This window comes from Gorilla gorilla, chromosome X, assembly GCF_029281585.2.
Source record: "Gorilla gorilla gorilla isolate KB3781 chromosome X, NHGRI_mGorGor1-v2.1_pri, whole genome shotgun sequence".
NCBI classification, from domain to species: Eukaryota; Metazoa; Chordata; class Mammalia; order Primates; family Hominidae; genus Gorilla; species Gorilla gorilla.
This window is the reverse complement of record NC_073247.2, coordinates 141228001-141240065: the sequence shown is the minus strand read 5'-3', so window position 1 is coordinate 141240065 and position 12065 is coordinate 141228001. Positions and strand designations below refer to the sequence as shown.

The following is a 12065-nucleotide window of genomic DNA, read 5'->3' as shown; positions in this document are numbered from 1 at the left end:
CCAGGTGATTCTCTTATACATAGTAGACATTCAGTAGATATCTGTTGAATGTGTCTGCAGTGTGTTTAGTGCATAGTTGTGAATTATGAAATAAAGACTTTGCAGGGAACAGTTAATTTTGTTTATGCACTGTAACTCCAGATTTATAAAACTTTTTTTTTTTTTTGAGACGGACTCTCACTCTGTTGCAAAGGCTTGAGTGCAGTGGTGACATCTTAGCTCACTGCAACCTCCCCGCCTCCTGGGTTCAAGCGATTCTCCTGCCTCAGCCTCCCAAGTAGCTGGGATTACAGGTGTGAGCCACCATGCCCAGCTAATTTTTGTATTTTTTAGTAGAGATGGGGTTTCACCATGTTGGCCAGGCTGTTCTTGAACTCCTGACCTCATGATCCATCCGCCTTGGCCTCCCAAAGTGCTGACATTACAGGCGTGAGCCACCGTGCCCAGCTAGATTTATAATATTAATCAGCCTCTTCTTAATATAGATTTTGCTGCTTCCCATTAACTTTTGTGGTTTTATTTTGACCGATAACATCTGGAATTCAGCTCATACAAGTTAAAAATGCTCTCAGTCAACTTACCTACCATGTTGGCCACTGCCTGTGAAGACTTAAAAATAGTTTTAAATAGTCTCACTGTTTTCCATAGTCTCCTGTACTAGACAGAGCAAGTCCCCTTTATGAAATCACATTTGTAATCTCATGGCAAGATCTGGAACTTCACAAAAACATTAGTGGGCTTCCATGACCTTTTAACAAAGTGTATGAGTCAGCCCAGCTAGAAAATGAAGGAGGGACAAGAGTTCTCGAAAGGTTGGAATCATTCATGCACATTGAGTTCTATTTGTTGAAACTGTATTATGTTGGTAACTCTTGGATCTTGGCAAGAATATGTTGTTCAGAAAGAGTTACTTTGTCTATGTTCTTTTGGATGCCCCATGATATGAAGACAAGCCCAGTAACTTTGTGATTTCTGGTCATACGAACTTTTCTAGGTCATTGAATATGCCATATTTTTGTGAGGGAAGCCTTTGTTGCTCTTCTGTTAATGAATATATTAGCAGGTCATCCAGATAATTGACCACACAACTATCTTTGGGCCTCAGTTTTCCCATCTCTAAAATGGATGAAACTAAATGATCCTCAGGGTCTCTTAGAATTCTTAATATTTTCTTGATATTTTAATTCTGTGATCATCTTGTAACATATTCTAATATAAATATATTCTAATATGAAGTATTTTATTTTGCATCAGGCTGCTTTTATTCGTGATGAAATGATGCCAGGAGAGTGGGATGTTTGCGTTACTTCTTATGAGATGGTAATTAAAGAAAAATCTGTATTCAAAAAGTTTCACTGGCGATACCTAGTCATTGATGAAGCTCACAGAATAAAGAATGAAAAATCTAAGGTAAGTTATCAATATCTTTATTAAAGTTTACATTTAATTACCAGGTTGGTTTGTTCACTTTTCTGTATTCAGAATAAAAAATGATGGAACAGCCGGGTGTGGTGGCTCACGCCTGTAATCCCAGCACTTTGGGAGGCCGAGGAGGGCGGATCACAAGGTCAAGAGATTGAGACCATTCTGGCCAACATGGTGAAACCCCGTCTCTACTAAAAATACAAAAATTAGCAGGGTGTGGTGGTGCATGCCTATAGTCCCAGCTACTTGGGAGGCTGAGGCAGGAGAATAGCTTGAACCCGGGAGGCGGAGGTTGCAGTGAGCCGAGAGTGCACCCCTGCACTTCAGCCTGTCAAAAGAGTGAGACTCCGTCTCAAAAAAAAAGATGGAACATTGTGATTTTATTCATGGAATGTGAATGCAAATCTGAATTATTGAATACAAGACACATTAAAATTGAGCACAGTTTTTAATGTAAAGAAAATTAAGTGTTCCTTTGGTATACCTCCTGTGCCTAACTCTGTTATGCTGTAGTATTTTAATATTGTTGAGAATATTTAGTGTACAAATATCATTTGTATTGATTTATTTTTTATTGAGGGGCTACCTTATATATATTTATATGGATGAGAGAAAATAATTTCCTGGAATTATCTGACTTGTGTGAATTAGAGTGTGGTGTTAACACTGAAAAATATCAATATTTCTTGCCATTCAACTCCATCAACAGTAGGAAAAGCTTCAATTATGATGAACCTCTCTTTGGATCACTGGGCTAATTTGGGAGAAACAGGGACAGAACTGGAGCAAAACCACCAGGTGGATTATACTAATTTCAAATTGGAACTAATATCTGATAAGAGGACGCATGCTAGAGAATAATTTTTTATTTAAGAGCATTATAAAAATGTGCATTTTTGTTCATATGATTACCATTCTTTTGTGCTTTTTGTGTCTTAATTTTTGTGGTCTTATGTTTAGAAAGTTAATATAAGTTACTGGGAAAATCGGCTCAATTCTGGGGCTTAAAAATTGTGACCAGGCCAAGTTAGAACGTGTCTGGGCATGTAGATGAATGTGGTTGGTGGGGAGATGGAGATTTTATTGTGTAAAATGGCTAACCTGGATTCCATGGAGAAGTTCTGACTTTTTTCTGTGAGCCCAAAATGGAGAAATGAAAATTTTGAAGTTGGGGGGAGGGTCTCAGGTATAAATATGATCTGCATTCTTCTTTTTTTTTTTTTTTTTTTGAGACGGAGTTTCACTCCGTTGCCCAGGGTGGAGTGCAGTGGTATGATCTCAGCTCACTGCAACTTCCGCCTCCTGGATTGAAATGATTCTCCTGCCTCAGCCTCCTGAGTAGCTGGAATTAAAGGCGTGCACCACCATGCCCAGCTAATTTTTTTTTGTATTTTTAGTAGAGATGGGGTTTCACCATGTTGGCGAGTCTGTCTCAAACCCCAGACCTGAGGTGATCCACCTGCCTCGGCCACCCAAAGTGCTGGGATTACAGGCATGAGCCACTGCGCCTGGCTTGCATTGTTTTAAGTATAGAAATGTTTAGTTTTGCCTCACTGCAGCATTGTCACCTGAACTAGGGTATTTTTCCATAGAAAATTTTCAAGTTATATTGTAGTCAAAAATATATTGGTTGGATAAATTACAGTATAACTGAATGTTGAGCATTCTAATAAGTAAAATAATCCTCATATGAGTGTTATTTTCTAGCTTTCAGAGATTGTTCGTGAGTTCAAGTCGACTAACCGCTTGCTCCTAACTGGAACACCTTTGCAGAATAACCTGCATGAACTGTGGGCCTTACTCAACTTTTTATTGCCTGATGTCTTTAATTCTGCAGATGTAAGTTTAAGCCATACGTTTTAAGTATAACTTTCTTATTTTCACTGACATGTGTTTTAAAACATTATAGATTGAAATTTATGGTACTTTTTAATTTGTAATTTTTTATCTGCATGTTTTGGTTTTCTTAGGAAAGAGTTCTTTAATAGAGTTTTAAAATGAGGATCTTTTGAGAAATAGTATGCTTCTTGTCTTTGAGATCAACTTGCCTGTTCAACTTTGTCTCTATCACATTACTCCTAAAACTTATGATGTGAGGCTGAGTCCATAGTAGTGCATTCACCATTTTATTTTCATTAAGTTGAAGGGGTTTGAAACATATTTTTGTATACTAGTTTGGCAGGTGGAAGCTATAAAATGATCTTTGATTATTGTAGGCATTGACATTTGGTGAGTGCTAAAGAGCTCAGAGTATGTGATTTTGAAAGACAGCATATTGTGTAAATGTGTTATTTATATATATATATATTTTTATTATTAACACAAAGTTATGCTAGGACACCAAACTAAATGGAAAGATTTAAGAACTTTGGTGCTTGATTTTTCCCATTATTATTATTATTACTATTTTGAGAGGGAGTCTCACTCTGTCCCCCAGGCTGGAGTACAGTGGCACAATCTCAGCTCACTGCAACCTCCGCCTCCCGGGTTAAAGTGATTCTCCTTCCTCAGCCTCCCCAGTAGCTGGGATTACAGGTACCCGTCACCACACCTGGCTAATTTTTTGTATTTTTAGTAGAGACAGGGTTTTGCCATGTTGGTCAGGCTGGTCTCGAACTCCTGACCTCAAGTGGTCTGCCCACCTCAGCCTCCCAAAGTGCTGGGATTACAGGTGTGAGCCACCGTACCCGGCCCCATTATGACTGTTAATTGATAATAAAAAGTAGCAAGTTTGGCCATAAGTTGCTTTGCACACTTTATCTTGCTTTTGTTTGTTTTATTGTTTGGTAAAATTAACATTCTTATTAGCATTATGTCTTTGATTTTATATTCTACTTTTCAAACTAGATATAATATTGCTACAGTATGGGGAAGCCTAATAAATGTCTTTTAAGGAAAAACTTGATGGAATTCTTACACAGTGGGGCTCAAATTTTGTTAACTGCTCCAGTATTTTACCTATTTTCAGAAGTAAATAATAGTAGCTATCACAGCTGATAATATGTTTGAAAGTACATTTTAAATGCATTATTTCCATATTGGTTGTATAAGAATCTACAGAATATCGGGTATATTTTAAAAAACTGTGCACTCATTGGAGAATTTCCACCCCTCTACAGGACTTTGATTCTTGGTTTGACACTAAAAATTGTCTTGGTGATCAAAAACTCGTGGAAAGACTTCATGCAGTAAGTAATAGCAGACAAGAACATTCGGTAATTAAATAGTATACACAAACTGACCCAGAAAACAAAATGCTATGGAATCTGTTTGAACTTGTGTTTGCCTCTTGGCTCAATGTCACTGTTTCTCCCTCCTAACCTTTCTGACAGCCTCTTTGCTTTTTTTGTTTTTTTTTTTTTATTCCTCTATGTCCTCAGCCTCTCTCTAGAACAGCTTTTTTGCTTTGGCTCTCCCCTGTGAATAACGTGGTCCTCTCCAATAGAGAGGCTGTTCCTGCTCCCACACCCCACAGTTCCTCAGGATGGTATCGGTATTCTCCTAGTTCCCCCACTGCCACTTCTAAGCTGCTGCTTCTCCACTGTCATGTATAAAGCTCTTCCTTTGAAGCCTAAGCTGTCTTGCAGTTTTATCCTCCACCCATTCTGTTTCCTGTTAATCTGTTCATCATTGGGTGGCTCCTTAACATTCATTGTATGCCAATTTTGGATTCTTTTTTTTTTTTCTTTAAGACAGAGTCTTGCTCTGTCGGCCGGGCTGGAGTGCAGTGGCATGATCTTGGCACACTGCAAAGTCCGCCTCCCGAGCTCAAGCAATTCTCCTGCCTCAGCCTCCCGAGTAGCTGGGATTACAGGCATGTGCCACCACGCCCGGCTAATTTTTGTATTTTTAGAAGAGATGGGGTTTCACCATGTTGGCCAGGCTGATCTCGAACTCCTGACCTCAGGTAATCTGCCCGCCTGGGCCTCCCAAAGTGCTGGGATTACAGGCGTGAGCCACTGCATCCGACCTTTCTTTTCTTTTTCTTTTCTTTTTTTTTTTTTTTTTTTTGAGAGAGAGTCTCGCTCTATAGCCCAGGCTGCTGGAGTTCAGTGGCATGATCTTGGCTCACTGCAACTTCTGCCTCCCGGGTTCAAGCGATTCTCTTGCCTCAGCCTCCCAAGTAGCTGGGACTAAAGGCACGTGCCACCACACCCGGCTAATTTTTGTATTTTTAGTAGAGACGGGTTTTCACCATGTTGGCCAGGCTGGTCTCGAACTCCTGACCTCATGATCCACCCATCTTGGCCTCCCAAAGTGCTGAGATTACAGGCGAGAACCACTGTGCCCGGCCCCAACTTTCTATTCTTTGATCGCAATTTCTCATCTCTTTCTAGTGCTTTCCTTCATGTTAATCCTTCTGTACTTGTCCTGTTACCTCACAGAGACCTCTAATGCCCAGACCTCTGCATTTTCTCCCCATCTATCAGCTTATTTCTGTTGTGACTTTTTTCTGTATCCAGCAATGAACTCATTTTCTATCACTTGAACCATCTTTGGCCAGTACTCCTAAACTCCCTCGCTCCCTTCTCCGTCTGCCATACCTGCCTAAAAACCGTAACCTGGAATAATGTAACGTAACTGTCTCTCTGTCTTCTGGGTTTCAATTTTGCTTCTGCTGCTTACTAGCAGAGTGGACATCTCTGTATTGGGGCTGCCCAACACTGGTAAAGAAGATTTCACAACTGTCCGGGTTGGAACCACTGTGATTCCATGTTCTCTAACATAAGCTGAGATGTCATGATACTGGTGATCCTTCAGCATGGCCTTCTACAGTCTTCTCTCCTGTTTCCTATAACAACTATTTCAGACCTTCCCCAGTCTCCCCAAGATTTCTATCCCAGGTATCTCCTGCCCTCCTTCTCCCTCATCAGGTAACATCATTCCTTTCTCAAAAAGAAAAAAGAAGACATTAGGTAGGAAGTCCTTCAAGGATGTCTACCTTCTAAGGAGGTCTGCATCTGTGTTACCTTCTGTTTGAGTGGAAGAGGTGTCTTTTCTCTGGTCAGTGGCTAATTCTTCCATGTGAATCCTTGATCTCATCTCTTCCTATTCTTTATGGACTTTCCCCCATGATTTATCTTTTTAGTTGACTATATTTTCTACCTCTTTTTAATTGACTATATTTTCTATCTTTTTAACTGACTGTATTTTCTACCTCTCCATCCATATTGGTTCTTTTCCCTAAGTGTAAACATGCTCAGGTGTCTCCCTTATTAATTCCAAATCCAAACACGTACCCATCCACCCTCACACATATGCAAAACAGTGCTCCCTCAACACTGTGTCCCTCTGGCTGTGATTCCGTTTTCTTCCCTTGATAGCTAAGCTCCTTGAAAGAGTAGTTTATCCTCTCCATATCTACTCCCCAGTCTCCTGTTTACTCTTGAATCCATTAACCACTGGCTTCTATCCATTCCATACAACTGAAACTTGTCTCACAGTGTCTTCAATGACTTTCCAGTTGCTGAATTCAGGGTACGCTTTTTGGTCAGTATCTTGGCTATTGCTTTGAAGCTGCTAACTATCTCCTCCTGCTGGAAACTCTTTGCTGCTTGGTTTCTAGGATACTGTTCTCTTTTGGATTTTCTTTTACCCTTTGTCCACCCCTATCAGTCCCTTTTGTGGGCTTTTCTTTCTTTGACTGTCTCTTATAAAGTTTAGCATTTTATAAGGCTTTGTCTTTGACTTTCGTACATGCTCTCCCTGGGGATCCACTCCCATGGTTTTACCTACCACCTATATACTGATGCCTCCTAAATTGACCTCTCTGTATCCTTCTCCTAAGCACTATACTTTCATATCCCATTGCCTTTGGAGTCTTTTTGCTTAAGTATCTCACAGGCAGTTTAAACTCTTAAGGATATCTTTTAGAAAACTTTGAGGCTCACACCAGAAGCCAGAAGTCTTCTTTTACTCTTCCCCTGTCCTTACCTCCCATAGATCTCTAATAATAATAGCTACAGTTTATTGTCTACTATATACTTAAGTTCTACACATGTACTACCACAAATTTCCACAGCAGACTTGGAAATAGGTATCATTATCCCCATTTAAAAAAGTTTGGCCGGGCAGGGTGGCTCACACCAGTAATCCCAGCACTTTGGGAGGCCGAGGCGGGTGGATCATGAGGTCAAGAGATTGAGACCATCCTGGCCAACATGGTGAAACCACATCTCTACTAAAAATACAAAAAATTAGCTGGGCGTGGTGGCTCGCGCCTATAGTCCCAGCTACTCGGGAGGCTGAGGTAGGAGAATGGCTTGAAACTGGGAGACGGAGGTTGCAATGAGCCGAGATCTCACCACTGCATTTCAGCCTGGTGACAGAGCGAGACTCTGTCCCCTTCCACCCCACCTCCCCCCCCAAAAAAAAGTTTGGCGGGCTGGGCGCAGTGGCTCACGCATGTAATCCTAGCACTTTGGGAGGTCGAGGCGGGCAGATTGCCTGAGCTCAGGAGTTCGAGACCAGCCTGGGCAACATGGTGAAACCTCATCTCTACTAAAATAGGAAAAATTAGCCGAGCGTGGTGGCATGCGCCTGTAGTCCCAGCTACTTGGGAGGCTGAGGCAGGAGAATTGCTTGAACCTGGGAGGCGGAGGTTGCAGTGAGCTGAGATTGCCCCACTGCATTCCAGCCTGGGTGACAGAGCGAGACTCTGTCTCAAAAAAAAAAAAAAAAGTTTGGTATATACGCATATCATATATTTGTTTTTGGATGAACCGATGAGGAAATAGGCTTGGAAAAATTAGAGAACTTTCCTAGGCTCACAACAGCTAGTCAGGACTGAGCTGATTTTAGAATTAGCCTGATCTGGGTTTGAATTCCACATCTACCACTTGCTAGCAAAGTTCCTTTGATGGCCTTACTAAAATAGAAATGATAGCATTTCTTTCAGATTTATTGTAAGGATTAAATAATACATGTAAAGTTCATAGTATAGTATCTGGCACATTGTAGGTAGGTACTCTATAGATTGTAGCACTATTGTCTTGTGATATAACCTGTCTTCCAGGTATACACTGACTATTTTATCTTTTTTTCTCTATTCATCTATATTTTCCTTCATATTGAATATTTTCTCCTCATTTATGTATTTAACTACAGTCATGCACTGGCATAACAACGTTATGGTCAACGATGGACCGCATAGATGATGGTGGTCCCATCAGATTATAATGGAGCATATATAGAGACCTGATATATGGCACTTGATACTGGCATTGCAGATCAAGTAGGGGAAATGATTGATAGTGAGTAATGGTGCTGGGACACGTGGCTTTCTATATGAAAAAACAAATAAATACATATACCGTGTAGGTTTGTGTAAGAACACTCTATGATCTTAGCACAATGATGAAATCACTTAACACATTTCTTAGAACATATCCCCATCATTAAGTGGCACATGATGGTACTTTGAAATGACCTGCATTTTTATTTCAGTTTTGAAGACTCCCTGATCGATATTCTGACTTCAGATTTCCTCTCAGGTTTAAAAATCTTGTTGTGGGCTGGGCACAGTGGCTCACGCCTGTAATCCCAGCACTTTGGGAGGCCAAGGTGGGTGGATCACGGGGTCAGGAGTTCGAGACCAGCCTGGCCAACATGGTGAAACCCCGTCTCTACTAAAGATACAAAAATGAGCCAGGCGTGGTGGCGCATGCCTGTAATTCCAGCTACTCAGGAGGCTGAGGCAGGAGAATTGCTTGAAGCCAGGAGGTGGAGGTTGCAGTGAGCCGAGATTGTGCCATTGCACTCCAGCCTGGGTGACAGGGTGAGACTCTGTCTCCAAAAACAAACAAACAAACAAAAAAATCTTGTGTTACAGCAGCTTCTTTTTTTTTTTTTTTAAGGGTTCTTTGGTGCTTATTCAGCAACCAGTAGTCTTGTTGTCTTAATTTTTCATGTATTTTGTGCCATGAAGTCATGAATGCCTACTTTAGGTCCCCTATTCTGATTTTCTAATGGACTCTTACTTGGTGGTTCTTTACCAAGAAAGTTCACAACTGGTATTGGTAGTATTTGTCAGACTATGCAGTGGGAAGTAAATTTCACATTAATGTTGTTAATGAAATACATTATTAATCATATTAAATGTTTCATAAACTTTTATAAAAATGATCACCTTTTAGGTTTTAAAACCATTTTTGTTACGCCGTATAAAAACTGATGTAGAGAAGAGTCTGCCACCTAAAAAGGAAATAAAGATTTACTTGGGGCTGAGTAAGATGCAACGAGAATGGTGAGCTATTTCATTTCCTTTAAAACTTATTTGTGTGTAAGAATTTACTAAAAATTAGCTTTGTAGTTGTTCAGTTATGCCGTTAGTTCAAAAATTACATTTTATATTTAAATGGCAAGTTAAGTAGTTCAGATATTTTCAGAGAAAATTTGTAAGTATTTTATTTAACCCTTTGAAAAGAGTATAGGTTTTGGAGTCTATAGATCTGTGTTTGAATTCCATGCATTACCACTTAATAGCTAGTTATCTTGGGCAAGTTACATAGCCTAAATTTCCATTCTGTAAAATGGGGATAATAATATTTAACTTATGAGGATGATGTTAGGATTAAAGGGGGTAATGTCAGTGGCATGCTTGTTAGTTAAAAAGCGTTCTTTAAAAGCATTCTTTGGCCAGGTGCAGTGGCTCACATCTGTAATCCCAGCACTTTGGGAGGCCAAGGCAGGAGGATCGTTTGAGCCCAGGAGTTCAAGACTAGCCTGGGCAACAAAGTGAGACCCCATCTCTACAAAAAATAAAAAATAAAATTAGCTGGGCATTGTGGCACAGACCTGTGTTTCCAGCTACGTGAGAGGCTGAGGCAGGAGGATTACTGGAGCCCAGGAAGTCAAGGCTGCAGTGAGCCATGTTTGTGCCACTGCACTCCAGGGTAGGCAACAGAGTGAGACCGTGTCTCAAAAAAAAAAGCATTCTTGCTTTTTCCTTCAGTGAAAATAATTATAACCATATTACTAGTGTTGATGAAAATGTCGGTGATTGTGGATATTACAAAAATAGAATCTGGAATGGTTAGATAAATGCACTTAAAGCAGGAAATTGACAAGGGAAGTCGCAAGGAATCATAAGTGGGAAGTGTTAATAATGTAATAGTGCTGCTAATAGGAGCAAAATGTTACGTATATAAATACAATTAGATCATGTATAAAATATATGATTTCTTTACTACATAAGCCAGTATAGGGTAGAGATTAAGAGTATATTCTTTGGACTCAGACTAAGATCACAGCTTGGTTTTGTCCCTTCTGTGACCCTGAGTAAGTTGTTTAACTTCTCTTAGCTGCCTTAATTTCCATCTGTAAAATGGGGATGATGCTAGTAAATACTCAGAATTGTTATGAAGATTTAGTGGCATAATTCGTATAAAGCCCTTGACATGATACTTGGCACTTGCACTCAGCAAAAGTTGATAATTATTATAATTACATATTATCATTGATCGGGTGTATATATATATGTAAGTCTCTGTGGGGGTGGAATTGTAGAAAAGAGAATGAAAAATATTTATAGGATCAGAAAAAAATGACCTGTGAAGACAGGTATAAGAAATTGAAATTGTTTTTAGTTCAAACAAGTAAATGTTGGATGTCAAATTCAGGCAAATGTTGTAGTTACTGATAATTAGCAGATAGAATTCTCTAAATAATTGTCAACTGATGGCAGTTTCTTGTCATGGATAAAGCAGGAGGAAACAGGTTTATAAGCAACACACAAGTTCACATGTTCAAATATTCATTACTTTGTAGGTTTTGCCCATTAGATTTAATATCAAATCAAATCTTGTTTATCTTTAAACAGGAATCTAATCTGATGGCCAAAGGAACATTTGTTTATGACATTAACTTTCTAGTAATTGATGATTAATTATAGTTTAAATTTTTAGGTATACAAAAATCCTGATGAAAGATATTGATGTTTTAAACTCTTCTGGCAAGATGGACAAGATGCGACTCTTAAACATTCTGATGCAGCTTCGAAAGTGTTGTAATCATCCATATCTGTTTGATGGTGCTGAACCTGGTCCACCTTATACCACTGATGAGCATATTGTCAGCAACAGTGGTAAAATGGTAGTTCTGGATAAACTATTGGCCAAACTCAAAGAACAGGGTGAGTAATAAATTTTTAAATTAGCATGGAATAAATTTATATTAATGACTTGTATATAAATAAAATTCTCCATATTCATTCATTCACTTATTCAGCAGACATTGTTGAGTACTTACCATTTGCCAGGAATTGTCCTACAGGCTGGGTGTACAAAGATGAATAAGACAACAATCTTTGCCTTGGATAAGCTCACAGTGTAGTGAGGAGGAATAGTTGCAATTCATTGTGATAAGTGCTATGATATGTTGAGAAACTGGGAGTTGGGAAAGTCTTCACAGAGATGACCTTTGAGGTGAGCACTGGACAATGTGTAGGAGTGAACCATGGGGAAAAGGAGGGGAAGGGTTTTCCAGGGTAATGAAACAGAGGTGTGAAACAAGGGAACACAGAGAGCATATGGTACTTGGGGTAGAGTGGCAGTTGATGAATCTGGAAAGATGGATGGAGCCAAATTATGAACAGTATTTTAAACCATGCCTTAAGGAGTTAGGACCTTTATTTTGAAGGC

The 12065-nt window shown here is 39.6% G+C and overlaps 1 protein-coding gene across 6 annotated transcripts in view; it reads left to right on the top strand.

Annotated features, from left to right (window-relative positions):
• Nucleotides 1-12065, top strand: part of SMARCA1 (SNF2 related chromatin remodeling ATPase 1) — a 77197-nt gene that overhangs the window by 14531 nt on the left and 50601 nt on the right. For all 6 annotated transcript variants that reach the window (XM_031006007.3, XM_031006006.3, XM_031006010.3 and 3 more), the window contains exons 7-11: nucleotides 1255-1410; nucleotides 3133-3264; nucleotides 4545-4613; nucleotides 9561-9670; nucleotides 11331-11557. In XM_031006007.3, coding sequence (XP_030861867.1) covers nucleotides 1255-1410; nucleotides 3133-3264; nucleotides 4545-4613; nucleotides 9561-9670; nucleotides 11331-11557 — 694 coding nt within the window. The remainder of the gene's footprint in view (nucleotides 1-1254; nucleotides 1411-3132; nucleotides 3265-4544; nucleotides 4614-9560; nucleotides 9671-11330; nucleotides 11558-12065) is intronic.